The sequence below is a fragment of the Anolis sagrei genome, chromosome 6 (genome assembly GCF_037176765.1).
Source record: "Anolis sagrei isolate rAnoSag1 chromosome 6, rAnoSag1.mat, whole genome shotgun sequence".
NCBI lineage: Eukaryota > Metazoa > Chordata > Lepidosauria > Squamata > Dactyloidae > Anolis > Anolis sagrei.
This window is the reverse complement of record NC_090026.1, coordinates 17,352,992-17,372,504: the sequence shown is the minus strand read 5'-3', so window position 1 is coordinate 17,372,504 and position 19,513 is coordinate 17,352,992. Positions and strand designations below refer to the sequence as shown.

At 42.2% G+C, this 19,513-nt stretch overlaps 1 protein-coding gene across 2 annotated transcripts in view; it reads right to left on the bottom strand.

The window, feature by feature from the left end:
• The window catches only part of MVP (major vault protein), a 35,045-nt gene extending 17,331 nt beyond the window's left edge, over positions 1–17,714 (bottom strand). Inside the window, exons 1-9 of one of the 2 annotated variants that reach the window (XM_060780280.2) lie at positions 17,608–17,713; positions 17,185–17,252; positions 13,980–14,109; positions 12,463–12,658; positions 9,957–10,080; positions 8,467–8,598; positions 8,288–8,382; positions 4,388–4,624; positions 1,854–1,979 (exon numbers count right to left, since the gene is read on the bottom strand). In XM_060780280.2, the coding sequence (XP_060636263.2) occupies positions 1,854–1,979; positions 4,388–4,624; positions 8,288–8,382; positions 8,467–8,598; positions 9,957–10,080; positions 12,463–12,658; positions 13,980–14,101 (1,032 nt within the window). In that variant the 5' untranslated portion in view covers positions 14,102–14,109; positions 17,185–17,252; positions 17,608–17,713. Of the gene's footprint in view, positions 1–1,853; positions 1,980–4,387; positions 4,625–8,287; positions 8,383–8,466; positions 8,599–9,956; positions 10,081–12,462; positions 12,659–13,979; positions 14,110–17,184; positions 17,253–17,607 lie in introns of both variants that reach the window. The other variant, XM_060780281.2, reaches the window with a different exon arrangement.
• Between the last annotated feature and the right edge of the window lie 1,799 nt (positions 17,715–19,513).

Sequence of the window (19,513 nt, the reverse complement as noted above, 5' to 3'; positions counted from 1 at the left end):
TCCATTGCGACTCTGCGCTCTGGCACCACGAGATGCAGAGCCAACCTTCAGAAATGGGGCTACAAAGTGGAATCCTCGGCATGCGAGTGTGGATAAAAGCAAACCACTGACCACCTGCTGCAATGCAACCTGAGCCCTGCCACATGCACCATGGAGGACCTTCTTGCAGCAACACCGGAAGCACTCCAAGTGGCCAGATACTGGTCAAAGGACATTTAACCAACTACCAAACTCACAAGATGTGTATTTTTCTGTCTGTTTGTTTTGTTCTGTTAGAAATGTAATATATAATGGACTGGTTGCTCTGACACGACAAAAAAAATTGCGACTCTATTGTCAAACTCCATCAGAGGTTGTTTATATAATTGTTCTGGAAGACCAAGAGCAGGCAGCCTCAAACTGCGGTCCCCCTCGCTGTTTGTGTTGGCAAAAGCAACCTTCTTCAAGCCTCCACTAGTTATGCATTATGTATATAATTCAGACTGGTTACTGTATTGTATATGTGTGCATTGGTATGCAGTTTTCCTTAACTCTATGTTGTGAGAGGTGTTGCAGACCATGTGATCAGAACTGGGACTAGTCAGGACTCAGACTCCATTTTAGAAGGGCAGAAGCCTTTGGACTTTCAATGTAGAAACAGTATGCTTTCAAACATCAGTAGGAACAGTACAGTTTAGACTCCACTGGACTTTCAGACTAGACAAAGACTCTATTAGACTCTCAGAACAGAGAGATACTTTGGGCTGTCGATTATAAGAAAGATGCCCTGTGTTATCTGCACAAACTACTTCAAATTCTACCTGTAACTGGATTAATATGCAAAGCCCCTGTATGCTAAATACATGAAGTTTGTGAGTAAAGCTATAAGTTTGTGAGTAAAACTATGTTATTTTTGTCTCTTGAGAGCATGATTTAAACCAAGATGTTTTTGGGCAACTGAAATAACACTTCTGAAACTTTGCTATCTATCTATCTATCTATCTATCTATCTATCTATCTATCTATCTATCTATCTATGGTAGAGTCTCACTTATCCAACCTTCGCTCATCCAACATTCTGTATTATCCAACATAGTCTGTCTCCTGCCTGGATCCACAGCAGTTTTAATACACTGCGATGGTTTGGTGCTAAATTTGTAAATACAGTAATTACTACATAATGTTAATAACACTTTATAATAACACTTTATTTATATTACGCCCTTCTCACCCTGAAGAGGACTCAGGGCAGATCACAGTACACATACATGGCAAACATTCAATGTCGCCTTGTACAGACAATACACAGACAGAACAGAACAGAACAGGAGGTGCCATGGAAGGTTGGGCTCGACTCTAGAGGTGCTGTTGCTCTATCCTCTATGACAAAGAGCCGTCAGGATTTCCTCCTTCCTTTTGGTCGCCCAACATTTTCTGATCTTCTTTCTTTATGGAGTCGTAAAACACCTCCCCCGCTTTGAGCGGTACCTAATTTCTCTAATCACAGCTAAAGCTGTTTTCGAATTGCTTAGGTAAACAATGAGCTAGGCTGACAGTTGGCAGTTCACGCCAACCTGGAGCTTCGAACTTGCAACCTTTTGATTGATAGACCTTATAATTGCTGATGATTTACCAGATGTGCTAAACCTTACTGTTTATTGAACTGCTAATTTTGTCAATTTGTTGTAAAATATGACATTTTGGCGCTTAATTTGTAAAATCATAACGTAATTTGACATTTAATAGGCCTTTCCTTAATCCCTCCTTATTATCCAACATTTTCACTTATCCAATGTTCTACCAGCCTGTTTATGTTGGATAAGCGAGACTCTACTGTACTTCCAAGGTCTACCCCGTTCAACACAGCCTCCTACCTCATTAATGTCTTCCATAAGGCAAAGAGCCCGCAGCAGAAGGCCCTCTTCTTCTGAAAGGATGTATACATCTTGGATGCCTTGTTCCAGCCACTCTCCAGGCCTCAGGAAAAAGGAAACCTCTCCCTGGAGAAATGATAGGAAAAGGTTGGGAAACAGCAAAGGTGAGGATCTGTAGTTAGCCTGGGAAATACAGCGCCATACTGTGCCTATGTGAAATGGGAAACCATCTTGCCAACATGTACAGAAGTAGAGAAATATACCTGTGCTCTAGTTTTATCCCGGTGGGCCTCTCACATGGAAAGCAAATAGCTCAGGGTTATCAAAATTTGTAGAGCATTTGCATTCCAGCACAGAAGCTGAGAAATATAAGAAGATTGTTGGGTAAGTGGGCTTATTAACAAAAGACCCTCCTCATAAATGCACAGCAGAGTAACTTATTAGCAGCAGTGTGACCCAGTACCAGTAGCCCAAAGTGATAAAAAGAACAAAACACACAGACCAATGTTATATCTTCCATTGGAGGCCTTTCTTTATAGTAAAATAATGTGATAATAATTTACACAAACAAGGTTTCCATGACACAAATAAAATTCGAGCTTCACACGTGAGGCCTTCTCATAACAAGGCCTACCTCACACTCTGAGGCCTTTCTCCTACAGTAAGGCCTACTACCACTGAGAGCTATTCTCCCACTGAGGTGTTCTCTCACATGGAGAGGCTTTTCTCACACTGAGAGCGCTCTCAGACTGAGGCGTTACTAAGCAACAGGCACACCTGCTTATATTGAAGTACAGCTTTTGCTGCGTCATTGCATCCATTTAACCCTTGACTCACATTTTTGTAATTAAAAATAGCTAGTTAATATTTCTGACAAAGATCTCAGATGATAGTCTAGGAATGGGATTCAAATGTGGTACAAAGGACTTCTGAATGAGAAGACTGGCAACAGTGAAGGAGATTTCCTGAACGTATGTATGGTATGTTGTAGGACAAGACTACAGTGAGGTTAAACCTGTCTGATCACTGTTGAATTACAGTCAGACTTCAGATTTGCTGGGATTAGGGCAGGCATGGGCAAACTTGGGCCCTCCAGGTGTTTTGGACTTCAACTCCCACAATTCCTAACAGCCTCAGGCCCCTTCCTTTCCCCCCTCAGCCGCTTAAGCGGCTGAGGGGGGAAAGGAAAGGGCCTGAGGCTGTTAGGAATTGTGGGAGTTGAAGTCCAAAACACCTGGAGGGCCCAAGTTTGCCAATGCCTGAGTTAGGAGCACGGGATACACATATTAAAGTGGCAAAACTACAAACAAAAATATTTTAATAGTCAATCCACAAACATTATATCCACAAATCTGGAGGACTGGTTGTGACTGGCCACTGTAAAATGTGCCCCAGAATCCTTTGCACACCACAGAATCCCTGGACATGACATGTTGACCATAAGATCCCAAGCGCTAGAAGGAACCCATCTATTGCTCAAGGCACATCAATGACAAGCCATTCTGGCAGAGAGGCATCCAAACTCTGTGTAAGTATCTTCGTCAAAGAAGAGCCCAGCTCCTCAAAAGGGAGTTTGTTTTGAAGGATGCTAAGCAAGGGGCTTTGAATGAAATTAACAGCAAAAGAGAAACATACTCTTTCTCTGTAGAAAAAGAGCAACACAGAAGAACATGTTTTTAAGAAACAAGATGTGACATGTAGAGGCCGGAAGTTGTATTGTGGTTAAGTTCAAAGGTTGTGGTTAAGTGCAGAGTCTGCAGGTACAAGAAGGTACTTTCCATCAAAAGGTCAAGGGAGGGGGCTGGAAAGAGAGTACTTTCCATGACAAAAAAAAATGTTCTTGTTTACTTGAGGTTATATATTGGTGGACAAAAGCCAAGAGGACGCGGCAGTCACTTGAAGGGTAGCATCTGCGTATGCTGTCAGGCTGTCCGTCTTCTTCATGAAGAAACTAAAATAAACCTTGTTTTTTGATCTTTTTTGGGACTGGCTACTGGACCTAAGAAGACCCAATTTAGGGTCTCTAACATTTTTACTGAATTAAATAGCTCTGAGCACCATAAAACTGTCACTAATGCATAGTCAAAGTCTTCCATGGCATTTCCACCCATTTGTTCTAAATCTCAATAAAGTTAAAAGCAAATGAAAAGCAAACTAATAAGGAGACCCATCACAACCACTAGCCTATTGGTTCTCAACCTGTGGGTCCCCAGGTGTTTTGGCCTCCAACTTCCAAAAATCCCAGCCAATTTACCAGCTGTTGGGATTTCTGGGTGTTGTAGGCCAAAATACCTGGGGACCCACAGGTTGAGAAACAATGCACTAGACCAGTGGTTCTCAACCTGTGGGTCTCCAGATGTTTTGGCCTTCAACTCCCAGAAATCCTAACAGCTGGTAAACTGACTAAGATTTCTGGGAGTTGTAGGCCAAAACACCTGGGGACCCACAGGTTGAGAAACAATGCACTAGACCATAACTGGTGTTATGTCATCCGCAGCTAACGAAGCGCACGGTCCTTGGAAGCGGGCACATACCTTGATCACCTTCTTCTGCCCAAGCTGGGGCTTGCCATCGTCACCCACCGGATCAAAAACCACACAGTACTGGCGGCTGTTCAGAGTGGTGATATCAACCACTCCCACCACTTCCTCATAAACATCTGGGATATGGGCCTCGGTATCAGCCATGGTGACCAGCCATTCTTCCCCAGTCTTCCTGAGAGTGCCTTGGGAGTCCTGGAAGGTCTTTGTGGCCCGGAGGTGGAGTGCTTTCTTCAAGAGGGAAGAGAGGTAGGCACGCATGGAGAAGAAGACAGACTTGGTTAGCCCACTATTCATACAATACAACTTACATAGGAAACTGAGCAAGACTGAGGGGGCCTGTCTATCACAACTAGCTTTGGTCTGAGTGTGTGTATTAGGAAGGAATACTCAGATATGCTTTTGCCTCTGAACTATAAGAAGGCAATGGCAAACCTCTTGTGAATACATTTTGTCAAGAAATCCCTGTGTTACTGTTCATGTTTCATATTTTCAATATTTAGTACACTGCAGAGAATTTTGGTGACTGAGTAAACTATAATACATGCACACACAGACAAGCACACATTTGTATTTTCTAATACATATAGAATCATAGAGTTGGAAGAGACCTTGGGCGCCATCCAGTCCAACCCCCTGCCAAGAAGCAGGAACATCACATTCAAAGCACCCCCAACAGATGGCCATCCAGCCTCTGTTTAAAAGCCTCCAAAGAAGGAGCTTCCACCACACTCTGGGGCAGGGAGTTCCATTGCTGAACAGCTCTCACACTTAGGAAATTCTTCCTAATGTTCAGGTGGAATCTCCTTTCCTGTAGTTTGAAGCCATTGTTCCACGTCTTAGTCTCCAAGGCAGCAGAAAACAAGCCTGCTCCCTCCTCTCCATGGCTTCCCCTCACATATTTATACCTGTCTCATCTCAGCCTTTTCTTCTGCAGGCTAAACATGCCCAGCTCTTTGAGCCGCTCCTCATAGGGCTTGTTCTCCAGACCCTTGATCATTTTAGTCGCCCTCCTCTGGACACATTCTAGCTTAGAGTCAACATCTCCCTTCAATTGCGGTGCCCAGAACTGGACAGTGTGATTCCAGGTGCGCTCTGACCAAGGCAGAATAGAAGGGTAGCATGACTTCCCTGGATCTAGACACCAGACTCCTAGTTATGCAGGCCAAAATCCCATTGGCTTTTTTTTGTAGCTGCATGACATTGTTTAACTTGTTGTTCTCTTAAGAAATAGGGCTACAAAGTGAAATCCACGACATGCGAGTGTGGAGAAGAGCAAACCACAGACCACCTGCTGCAATGCAACTTGAGCCCTGCCACATGCACAATGGAGGACCTTCTTGCAGCAACACCAGAGGCACTCCAAGTGGCCAGCTACTGGTCAAAGGACATTTAATCAACTACCAAGTTTGTAAACTTTGTGTTTTGTTTCTTTTTAATGCAATACAACTGTTTGGTTTGCTCCTGAGACGATAAATAAATAAAACTTGTTGTTCACGAGGACTCCACGATCTTTTTCACATGTACTGCTATTGAGCCAGGCATTGTTTCCAATTCTGTACCTTTGCATTTCATTTTTTTTCTGCCTAAGTGGAGTATTTGCATTTGCCCTTGTTGAATTTCATTTTGTTAGCTTTGGCCAATAATCTCTCTAATTTGTTAAGATTGTTTTGAATTCTGCTCCAAAAGGACTTTAACAGGCACATATTAAACATCCTATTCATTTTTTAATGTTTGAAATACAGGGTAAGGCAGCATAACTTCCTTTTTTTTAAATGGACGCCATTCAGTCGGTTGAAGACGTAGCGGAGTGCTAGTGGTCTCGTTCGAGAGGCGGGAGTATAAAGTTTTGTCCTGACACAGTTTAGTTGCCATCATGTGTTGGAACAGTGAGGAGCGTGCTTTTGCGTTGATGCCTACTTTTCGAGCAGATTTGGAGTGGCCAGCCCACTGTCCAGATTTGGCCCCTTGTGATTTTTTTCTATGTGTTTATGTGAACCGTCCAAGGACTCTACAAGATTTGAAGACCAACATCCAGGAAGACATTGTTAACATAACGCTGCTATGTTGGCAAGAGTCATGACAAACGCCAGAAATCGGTTTACTCAGTGTATGTAGAATGGAGAATGGGGGACCTCACCTACCTAATTTGATCTTCAAAACTACGTAAAACAAAACTTTAGGTATGTGCCTACATTATAATTTTTTTAAAAAACATTCTGATTCATACAATGGGTTTTAGTAAGTTTTGAAAAAAGGAAGTTATGCTGCCTCACCCTGTATGAAAAAACAATGCTAGTTTTGTTTGAAGAACCAAAAAGGCTTCTTAGTAGCTTAAAAGCAATTTTTGTGACTTGGCTTTTAAAAATCTGTAGTCTATTATTCAGTTGTGAAGCATGTTTTTTTCTTTGAGCTAGAACATTCAAAGGGTGTGTCTTTAACCACATTTACCTAGGAAAAGCACCTCTGAACTAAGTGGTGCAATACTTCTGGGTGAGCAGGCAAAAGTTCAGGCTGACAAACTCACTGAACACTTGATTAACAAAAGAAAGGGAGGAATATGAAAAAGACTGTCATATCTGCAGTGAAACACCTGTATTTTCAACAAGCTGTTAACTGGAAAAGAACGGTTGCCATTTTCAAAATGGCAATATTGCAATACTATAGCAGCTTCGAGGTGAGTATGGATATTGCAAAACTATTCAATTAAGACTTTAGTCCTATTCAGAATGTCAGTCTCTGTCTCTAAATGCTTTTCCTTCTGTATGCTGCTGACCACAAAAGTATTTTGTTAACTGCCTTCCAGCTGCCATTGACCCAAACCCATCCCATGACTGAGAGATCTCCAAGTTACTCTTAACTTCAACAACCTTAATCAGGGCTTGCAGACTCAGGGCCATGGCTGCCTGGATTCATTCTATTGTATTACTATTGGGTTGTTTTGTTGTTGTTTTTTTGTCATGTCAGGAGCGACTTGAGAAACTGCAAGTCGCTTCTGGTGTAAGAGAATTGACTGTCTGCAAGGACGTTGCCCAGGGGACGCCTGGATGAATTGATGTTTTTATCATCCTTGTGGGAGGCTTCTCTCATGTCCCCGCATGAGGAGCTGGAGCTGATAGAAAGAGCTCATCCACTTCTCCCGGGATTCAAACCTGCGACCTGTTGGTCTTCAGTCCTGCTGGCACAGGGGTTTAACCCACTGCACCACTGGGGGCTCCATTACTATTGGTAATGTCAATGGAAAAGACCCCTTTCAACACAAGGGCCAGATTCAGTTTCAGAGACATTCTCGGGGTCCATGAATGGGGCAAAAGAAAGGGACCAATAATAGTAAAGGTAAAGGTTTCCCCTTGACATTAAGTTTAGTCGAGTCCATCTCTGGGAGGTGGTGCTCAACTCCATTTCTAAGCCGCAGAGCCAGCATTGTTGGTAGACACCTCCTAGGTCATGTGGCCAGCATGACTGCATGGAGCACTGTAGCTTCCCGCCAAAGCAGTACCTATTGATCTACTCACATTTGCATGTTTTTGAACTGCTAGGTTGGCGGAAGCTAGGGCTAACCATGGGAGCTCACCCTGTCCCACAGGTTTGAACAGCCTACCTTTCGTTCAGCAAATTCTGAAGCTTAGCAGTTTAACCCCACGGTGTCACCACGGGACCAATAGTAAGATCTCATTCGCAGCACATAATTAAAGCTGTTGGATGCCACTTTAATTGCCATGACTCTACCCTATAAAATTGTGGGATTTGTAGTTTTGTGAAGTACTTAAGAGTCCAAACAGCAATAGTGCCTCCCAAACAACAAACCAGTTGCAATGTTAAAATTCTGTAGTGTGAAACGACCTTAGGAAATGTATTTCATCAACCATTAGGTTCAACAAAGAAACCACTCACCTTTTCAGTCAGGATAAAGGCATCCACAGTATCAACAACTTCTTCATATACTCCAGGCAGGTAAGCGCCAACCCGCTTCACCAACCATTCCTCACCTGAGGAGGAATAGGAAACACCAGATATGGCAGACTGAAAAGAAAGAAAGTCCTAAAAGACTGTGGGTAAGGTAGCAGGGTTACCTGTCACACGTTTATTCCCTTCTCTGTCCTTGCATTCTTTCCGCGCCTGCAGTCTTATGGCTTGGTTTGGCCGAATGATGGTGGCCTGGATGGTCTCCACCACCTCCACCTCCTTTCGTGGGATGTAAGTGCCTACAAAAACGAAACAACCGATGAGTACCTGCTACATAAACTACGTAAACAAATTGACTTCCTGAGGAGATCTAGAAAAAGGTATCACTCTTCTAAAACTTTCAGAATGGTAACTTTCCTAGAGTCTGCTAGAGGGAAGTTGCAAACCAAAATTAGCATTTTACGAGGAGTTTGAGTTGTTGGTGTATATCTACCCTGCAAAATATAGTGGTTTTACACCATTTTAATAGCTATGGCTCCAGCCTACAGATTTCTGGGATCTGTAGTTCAACAGAACCCTCTGCTCAAGAGCCCTAGTGCACTTCCTGAAATTCCAGCATTCCATAAAATGTTCCAGGTCACATTATTTGTCCATTTAACTCAGTATCAAACATGTCAGATTACGACTTTCCAGGCATGTTGTAGTGTGAAGCAAAACACAAGCCAGCACTTGAACCATGTGATAGTCTTCCTCCTCCATTTAATGAAGCCATAGTAAAGATATCCCCCTGACATTAAGTCTACTCATGTCCATCTCTAGGGGGGTGGTGGTGCTCATCTTCATTTCTAAGCTGAAGGGCCAGCATTATCCATAGACACCTCTAAGATCATGTGGCCAGCATGACTGCATGGAGCGCCGTTACCTTCCCACAGAAGCAGTATTTATTTATTTATTTCATGCACTTTTACCCCGCCCTTCTCCCCCTGAAGGGGGACTCATTGTACCTATTGAAATACTCACATTTGCATGTTTTCAAACTGCTAGGTTGGCAGAAGCTGGGTCTAGCAGTGGCTCCCTGGATTCAAATCACCAACCTTTTGGTTATCAAGGTCAGCAGCTCAAAGGTTTAACTCGTTGTGCCACCAGGGGGCCCAAGTTGGCAGAAGCTGGGCCTAACAGTGGGAACTCACCCCACTCCCTGGATTTGATCCACCAATCTTTCGGTCAGCAAGTTAATCAGTTCAGTGGTTTAACCTGCTACGCCATCGGGGGGGGGGGGGGGGGTTAGCTTCTATTAAGGTAGGTAGTCCCCTGACATTAAGTCCAGTCATGTCTGACTCTGGGGTGTGGTGCTCATCTCCATTTCTAAGCCGAAGAGCCAGCGTTGTCCGTAGACACCTCCAAGGTCATGTGGCCGGCATGACTGCATGGAGCTTCTATTACCAACCCATAATAATGGAACTTGCAATAGAACATGTCTGGAGTATGACATGGTGAGGAAAACCCATTCTGCTTTAACCAGTAATGATTCTTCACAGTTTCAGGAAGTAATTTCCCCACCTTTCAACAGACAATGCCAGGGACTGAAGCCGAAATGTTCTGCCTCTGTGTTCTGCTACAGAAATTTGGTTCATTCCTGCCTGCAATTGCCACTTACCAGGCCCTTCAAACAGCCATTCGTCTCCAGCAACATATTTGTCTCCTTGGTCAGTCTCAAAGTCCAAGAGGGCTTTCAGGTGGAGGGCAGTGTTAGCTAACACAACCTGCAGTGGGGTAACACCCTGGAGAGAAAGGAGAGGGAATAAGAATATAAGAACTCATCTGCTGGACTAGACAACAGGCCTGGTTAGCCTGGCATCCTGATCCCATACTGGCCAAGCTGTTGCCTGTACAAAGTCTCTGAGGATGTAGATAGTTGCAGAAAAGGTTGTCAGAGAAGTTAGGTATATGAGGTATAGCGTATGTAATAACGTAAGGATCTGTTAATCAGAGTGAGAGATGTGGCTGTCAAAGATAGGAATATGAATGACAGATGTAAATTAATTAGTTAGGGTCAGTCAGGATTTTGACAAGTAATTTCTAACTGTGCGTAAAACTTAAGTTTCATATTTTTTTCTTTATTGTACACTAGCTATCCTCTGCCACGCGTTGCTGTGGTCCAGTCTATGTGTGTTTTGTGTGTGTATATATGCATATGTGTGTGTATATATTTGTGTATGTGTGTATATATATGTGTGTGTGTGTTTGTGTATATATGTGGTTTTGCGCATGCGCTGTAGCGTCTTTTTGCTTTTTTGGCTTTTTAAGTCTCTTCTGCTGTGTTTTTCAGTATTTTTATGAGTGATGGTCACTCGTTGGCCTGAGAGGTGTATTGCGTCCAAATTTGGTGTCAATTCGTCCGGTGGTTTTTATGTTATGTTAATTTCACAAACAAACATTACACTTTTATTTATATAGATTTGTGCCTCCGAGAAAGCTACACTACACTAGTGGTGCATGAATTCAAATGCAGGGTATCTGTGGTGACAGTCATGGTTTATTATTTTTATTTATTAGGATTTATATCCCATTTTTCTCCTAAACAGGGATTCAAGGCAGTTGGTGGTTCAAGAATGGTGGTGTCCACAGGTGGGATTATAGAAATAGTCTAACACGGGCAACCATGAGGGCATTTAGAAGGTCCTACATTTGGTACCATAGCTGTGGAGTCCTCACATTTGGTAGAAGTAGTGAGCTAAATAGAAGTTTAGATGTTTCCGATTTAGCAACTAAGGAATAACGGCAATGCAGAAGCCCACTGCATAAGAGATATCAATTGCTGTAAATATTCATGTATAAGTCTATTATTTATTTATTTATTTATTTACAGTATTTATATACTGCCTTTCTCTCCCCTGGGGGGACTCAAAGAGGTTTAAGTTTAGAATTTATAACCAAAAATTCATCCAAAAAACTGGGTTGACCTATCTACAGGTCAAAATACCAGTTCAGAGATCAGCAGCCAGATTACTAACTGGAGCTCCATAGTGGGAGAGAACCACTCCCATGTTACGGCAGCTCCACTGGCTGCTGGTCCACTTCTGATCTAAATACAAAATGCTTGTCGTTACCTATAAAGGCCTAAAAGGGTTGGGTCCAGGCTATTTGTCCAATTGCATCTCCCTATATAGGCCATCTTGTGCACTGCAGTCAGCAGAGGAGACCCTGCTCTTGGTCACACCTCCATCTCAAGCATGGCTGGTGGGAATGAGAGAGCGGGCCTTCTCTGTGATCGTTCCCCATCTGGGGAACTCCCTTCCTAAAGAAATAAAAAAAACCCGCACTCTCCTCTCCTTCAAAAAAACTTCTGAAGACACACTTATGTATCTTAGCGTATGGAGAGGAGGAGGACTAGCACTTAGCACCTTATGGCTGCTAGGGTTAGCACCTACAGCCTGTACTTAAATTATCATTGACATTAGGCACCTTTTAAATTCTAGTAGTGTACTGCTTTAGGATTCATGTTTTTGTGCAATTATGTTTTATTAGTGTATGTATTAGTATTTTTATTATATTAACTTTAATTCTTTTCTGTTCATAAGTTTATTAATGTTTATTTTTATTATTTGACTGTTGTGTGATTTTTAGCATAGCATTGAAGGTTTGCCTGTTTTGTATGTATGTAAACAACCCTGAGTCTCTACGAGGAGAGAAGGTGGTCTAGAAAGAAAGTATTATTATTATTATTATTATTATTATTATTATTATTATTCTGCATGTTAATTCTTATAAAAATTGAACCATTTCCTTCTCTCAGTAGAATGGCAAAAGACAAGAACTTTATCCATCCTAGGAGAACCAAAAAGAAGCATCGGCATCCTCTGCTCTCTCTGCTGTGGAGACACTTCTGGCCTTTTTAAATATCCGAATATGGAAATAGTGGTAGCCAGGGGCAGGTGGCCTCCTCAGGAAGTATTTACTTTTCTCTGTGGAATGACCCATATCTACAGGTCATATCAAGATCCATAACTTTGACCTTTAAACATCACCTCGGATTATATAAGAGATTGACTTATAAATGAGTATATACGGTACACTCACGGGGATGCAAGATTTAATAACCTCAGCAGAATGGGGTTCCAAATACTGCCCTCTGTGAAAGGAAGAGATCGACGTATCCTTACCTGCTTCAGTTCCTCCCCTGGATACAAAGGGAAGGGGTCCTGAGCCAGTCGGATCTCTAGATCAGCATGCCTGAGTCGCACTTGCCCCACTGGGTCAAGCTGGATGGCACCGTCTACTCCACGGATGACTGGGTTGAGGATGATGCAGTAATGGCGTGGGGGGACCATGACCATCTTAACTGGTGGAAATATGATCCTAGGTTGAGAAAAAGGGTGGGATCAGAAGAAAGGGACATCTAGGGATTTGGACCCATTTGAGTCAAAATCTAATTGTCATGTTGTATACAGGTAGTTTAAAATTATACAAGTATAACTATGGCATGTGTGCTATGGTACTGAAATAATAGCTTGCACCACCAACCACATAAAGTGTGTCATAGTGCTGTGTAGTTCTGTTGCTCAACGATCAATAAACCACTATTAAAGTAGGCTTGTGGATGCAGTTATTCATAAAGCACAACTGCCTTTGCAACTTTTACATGGCACAACTCTGCTTCCATCAACTCTTATGCATCATCATAAAAACTATGGCCATGTGAATAAGGCTATTTGGGTTGGCATATATCACCATTGGGATTCTAGTCTTGAGCTTCATAGCAGCTCAGGTTTAGCAAAGTTATATGGTCTTAGAAAGCTCCCATAATAGCTTTGCAAAAGGCTTTGTCCCAACTTAGCAAATCTGGGTTAGCAGATGTTACTGGAAATTGTCAACACTATTTTATCGGCAGCTTTTGCAGATGTGAAACTACTCAAATATAGGACACAAACACAACTCATTAAAAACCAAGGAGGGGAAAATCTTTGTGAGAGGAAGAGATAATTGCAAACAGGAACAACGATCACCAAAATCTATGAATGACTCAGGAATTCCAAACAGAGCAACTGCAAGGGCTGAGAGAACACCCCTCCCTTCACAGCATTCCTCTGCTGCGCTACCAAACCTCAACATTGAATATATACATATATGAAAGTTGCAGATAATTTGTCTCTTTCTGGCATGTAGGAAAAATATCTTACATTCTTGATTCTTCCTGGCTTGTATTAGGACTGATAGATGCCTTCAATTTAACCAGAAAGTGAACTGGAAAATCTATGTATGTTTCACTTCCTGCTAAAAAGAGCCTGGGGGAATCCTAAATGCAATGAAACTGAAATGTGTGTATGTATACATACATACATATACTTATACATACACCCACCTATATAAAGGAGAAAGGAATATTAGAGTCCGTGGGCCATACTTCCCCCAGTCCAGAATATAATCAATGTCAGCTTGGTAAACTAACATTTGTACAAACTTTATGGATTTGGTGGGTCTATTCCAGCTGAATTAAACAAGAAACAGCAGACATCTTCTCTGAAGTCTCTTCCTTAAGCTCTCTAGCAGACCAGAGAAGTCAAGATTTTTATTCCATTGTGTAGGTGGGATGGAATTGATACAGGACCAAGTCTGGCTAAATAAGCCAAAGATGTACCTGTTGACCTCCACAGCCCACCAGATCCTGGGCCCTCCTCACCTCTCATTGTCTTGACGGATGTAAGTCTTGGGCCCCACCTCCACACGAGTCACGTTTGAGTTCTGGTCCAAGACATGAGTATAATGGTATGGTGGGATCCGGATGATGGATTCAGCAGCCATTTTGTCTTCTAAAGAATAAAATAAATAAATAAACTTTATTTATACCTTGACACCATCTCCTGGAATGAATTCGGGATGGCTCACAAAAGCACTCTGGAGCGCCGCACATAAAATAAACAGTACGTAAGCATATAAATTATAACAATATAAGTTTACAACAGCGAACACACATAAAACATCACATTAAAATTCATAAAATGCCTGCGGATAAAACTGGCCGTCTTCAATTGACGATTCAAAATGCCGAAGTGAAGCAATCACTAAATCCTCAAATCTAACCATTAAAATCTTTTCAAGGGCAAAGGCCTGTTTAAAAAGCCATGTTTTTAGACTAGACCAAAAAACTTGGGAGAGTGGGGACTAACCTAATGTCTCTGGGGAGGGTATTACAGAGCTGCAGGGCCACCACTGAGAAGGCCCTCTCTCTTGTTCCCACCAACCGTACTTGGGACAGTGGTGGGACTGAGAGAAGGCCCTCCCCGGCAGATCTCAGAGTCTGCTACAGTTACTAGGAGGAGATGAGGTCTCAAAGATAGGTTGGATCCAAAACGTATTGGGGCTTATAGGTAATAGATTGCACTTTGAATTGGATCTGGAAACTTGTTGGAAGCCAGTAGAGCTGTTTTAATAGGGACAGAGTATCTCCCTATAACTAGCCCTAGTTAGTAATCTGGTTGCCCATCTTTGCACTGACTGCAGCTCTTCTGAACCGTCTTCAAAGACAGCCCCACATAGAGTGCATTGCAGTAGCCCATTCTGGATGTAACTAAGGCGTGGACCACCGTAGCCAAGTCTGGCTTTTCAAAGTAAAGACGACTACAGAAGGAATGAAGCATTAGATTAGAATCCTCTGGGACAGGGATATCAAACTCATTTTCACTGAGGGCAACATCAGCCTTATATTTGGGGCATTGACTCCATGGAGGGAAAATCCATGGATACAGAAGGCCAACTATAATTTATTTTACATAGTGGTTGGTGCTCTTGACTTTTTACCCAATTTGGGCCCCCAGGTGTTATTGATCCACAACTCCCATAACTTTTTATTATCTGCCATGCATACTGGGGATAATGGGAATTGCAACCCATTCGCATTTGAGATTCTGAGGTTGGGAAAACATTAAAGGTTTTAAAGTCAGGCCTCATATCCACAAGTCTTATATCTAAATTCGAACCATGCTGTCCTGGTTAAACAGAACAAACTGCAGCCTTCCAGGTGTTGCTATATCACAACTCCCATCAGTTCTAGTCATGATATCTAACGAGGAGAAATACATCTTGGGAATTAAGATCATCTGTGGAGGCCATGCTTTTAGTCCCACCTGCTTTGCAAACATGGCTGGTGGGGACGAGAGACAGAGCCTTCTCAGTGGTGGCCCCTTGTCTATGGAACTCCCTCCTGAGGGATATTAGATCAGCCCCCTCCCTCCTAGCCTTCAGAAGGAGAGTCAAGACCTGGATCTCGGAGCAGGCTTTTGAAAACTAATGCAGTACAATAACCTTAATGTGGAATAATGTGCAATTTGACTACGAAATGGCCTTAGACTCTGGATTATGGATGGTGTATTTTTAACACTGGCTGGAATGTATTTTATTATGTTCAATATGTTAGTTTTTATTCCAATTTATTTTAAGTCACTATTGTATGTTGTGAGGCATTATGTAAGTGCCAACTGTAAGCTGCCTGGAGTCCTCCTCGAGGTAGAGAAAGGCGGGATATACTGTATATACTCGAGTATAAATCTAGTTTTTCAGCCCCTTTTTTAGGCTGAAAAAGCTCCCCTCGGCTTATACTCGAGTCAAGGTTATTTATTCTTTTACTCTGTTATTAGTATTATTTTATTACATTTATTATTTCACTCTATTATTATTATATTTACATTATTTTGTTCTATTATTGTATTTATTATTTTGCTCTATTATTATTATTATTATTATTATTATTACATTTATTATTTTAATCTATTTATTATTATTATTATTATTACATTCACAGTATTTTACCCTATTATTATTATTACATTTATTATTTTAATCTTTTTATTATTATTATTTTTATTATTTTTATTATTACATTCACAGTATTTTACCCTATTATTATTACATTTATAGTATGTTGTGCTATTATTACTACATTTATTATTTTACTCTATTATTGTTTTATTGCATTTTCATTATTTTACTCTATTATTTTTATTATATTTATTATTTTAATAATAAGCACATTTACATTGAAGGAGGCTAGAATAATGGTTTAATAAGAGTTGGGCAGTCATATCTTAAATTACAGTTTTATGTAAATATTCAGAAACGTTTAGCCTATTGATGCCTCAATTAATGTAATTTTATTGGTATCTATTTTTATTTTGAAATTGACCCATAGTGGATGCATTTCCCACCCTCGGCTTATACTCGAGTCAATACGTTTTCCATGTTTTTTGTGATAAAATTAGGTGCCTCGGTTTATATTCGGGTCGGCTTATACTCGAGTATATACGGTAAATAAGGTAAATAAATAAATAGATAAATACAGGAGTTGTAGTCCAGCATTTGGAGAGCTGCACAGAATTACATAGTGGGCTGGATTCAGCCAGTGGGCCTTGAGTTTGATGCACGCAGTTTGAGAGAAGACGCCATTATGGCAATGGCCTTTAACCCATTGCCTTCCAGGTGTTTTGGACTCTAAATCCCATTTCCCTTAGACAATGTGGTGTCTACTGGCTCGGGATGATGGGAACTGAAATCCAGCAAATCTGTAATGTGCCTAGCGGGGTAAGAAGCTGTAGGGCAGACACACCCTGTCCTCTTGCTCATCTCTCCTCCAACCACTAACTGGCAGGGCTTTGAGGAATCCAGAAACACCCAATGCCCACTGTAACGCAACACATTTATTGTGTTTAATCCTTCAACAAACTGAGGAAACCAGCCTGGCCTGTATCGGGAAGTTATGATACAGAAAACCCTTGAGGTCCTATTACAGGGACACACCTACTTCCAGTAACTAGAATAACCCTCCCCATGGCTATGCGTTACTAGCAGCTCATGACTCTTCTGATCACGGAAATGATAGGAAATGAGCTTACCAGACCTAAATCCTGCTGAAAATGTAAACTTCAGGCTTAACTCCTGGACAAGCCTAGAGCAACTTGAGCTGGAACAGGGAGAAAGGTGGCAAATTCAGATTTCTATGCAATGAAACCAACAGGAAGAATCAGAGTCCACATTACTCAAGGAGTCAGATGGACTGCTTTATGGCAAAGAGAAGTTCTCCACCCATTTTCTGAGCAATCATTATAGCCCTGAGATCTCATACAGTCTTTAATCAAGCAACTTTCTAACTCTAGAGAGAAATAAATTACAAGGGAAGGAAGTGAGACCTGGAAAACAGTGGGAGACTCCCATTTCTCACTTGGAAGGTGCAAGAGAAGGAAGGAAGGAAGGAAGGAAGGAAGGAAGGAAGGAAGGAAGGAAGGAAGGAAGGAAGGAGGGAAGGAAGGAAACCTTACCGTGCAAGAGAGCTTGTTTTCTCTTTCTGCTATATCCTCTTGTGGGTTAGGCAAAAATCCCCCCTCCCTAAAGATTTATTTCCTGGTAGAGGAGGAGCAAACTCTTGTGGGGAAGAGAGCCTGTTAAAGGGCAAGCAGATTATGAAATATTCTCCTTTACACATGAGTCATTGGAAAACATAGGCAAATCATAATGGCAAAGCAGGCATAAGGGAATGTACCCAACAACTGAATGGCGAGGAGGGATACTTGCAATACATTTTGAAGTGCAGCCAACCCCTTTTCATTCAGGTCTGCATGAAGATGACTTGGCCGCAAAAGATGGCATGTGTATGTGTGTATGGGGCAATGGGGTCTCTATGCTGCATGATGAAGATGTTTGTGGTTTCGACATTGGACAACTTGGGAGAACACGCTGCTTGGCCCTTAAAACTCACTGAGTGATGGGGTGTGAAACTTATGGCGATCGTTCATGTGAAAGGGATCTAGGAGGGATCACAACCTCTGAGGATGCCTGTCATAGATGCAGGTGAAACGTCAGGAGAGAATGCTTCTGGAACATGGCCATCCATCCCGGGAAACTTCCAACAACCCTGTGATTCCGACCATGGAAGCCTTCACATGGAAGATACACGGATCTAGGAGTCTGAGTAGACCACGAGCTGAACCTGAGTCAACAGTGTGATACTGCAGCTAAAAAGGACTCTAAGATCCTTTTCACTCGTCCTGCTATCGAGCCAAGTATGGTCCCCCATTCTGTATCTTTGCATTTCATTTTTTCTGCCTAAGTGGCGTATCTTGCATTTGTGCCTGTTGAACTTCATTTTGTTAGTTTTGGCCCATCTCTCTAATCTGTTAAGATCAGACACCCCTATCATGTTGCGATTTCATATGGTCTCCAGTCTTGCCACATTGTTGCTGTTGTATGTCTTTGACACATTGTATGCCTGGTTATAGGGTCACCGTAAGTTGGAAACTTACAGAATCCAATGGGATTTTTGCCTGCATAAATAGGAGTCTGGTGTCTTGATCCAGGGAAGTCCTGCTACCCCTCTATTCTGCCTTGGTCAGACCACACCTGGAATCACACTGTGTCCAATTCTGGGCACCACAATTGAAGGAAGATGTTGACAAGCTGGAATGTGTCAAGAGGAGGGCGACTAAAATGATCAAGGGTCTGGAGAACAAGCCCTATGAGGCTTAAATAGCTGGGCATGTTTAGCCTGCAGAAAAAAAGGCTGAGATGAGACATAATGAGGGCCGTGTATAAATATGTGAGGGAAAGTCATAGTGAGGAGGGAGGAGGCTTTTTTTCTGCTGCCTTGGAGACTAAGACACAGAACAATGGCTTCAAACTACAGGAAAGGCGTTTCCACCGGAACATTAGGAAGAACTGTGAGAGCTATTCAGCAGTGGAACTCTCTGTCCCGGAGTGTGGTGGAAGCTCCTCCTTTGGAAGCTTTTAAATAGGCTGGATGGCCATCTGTCAGGGATGTTTTGAATGTGATTTTCCTGCTTCTTGGCGGGGGGCTGGACCGGATGGCCCATGAGGTGTCTTCCAACGCTTATAATTCTGATTCTTGGAGGGGGAGACACAAAGGGGGCAGTTCTATAGCTACCCCCCCCCCCAATCCCAAACAGGATCAACGACGTAATCTGCTGGAGTGCCAGGACAATCAATTGGCCTTCCCCACACTAGCAAATATATGAGACAATAACAAGACTTAAAAGTTTTACTATCACTTGTTTCAAATTAGAGTCGAGGATATCCGAGATCATTTTTGCGTCGAACTAGCAATTTGAATGGCAATATTTCTTTACCGTGATCCATGTAGAAAGTACTGCGAAGGGTGAGGCAATCCCTGATCAAACACTATAAAAACTAGTGTAAGTTCTGTTTACTTTC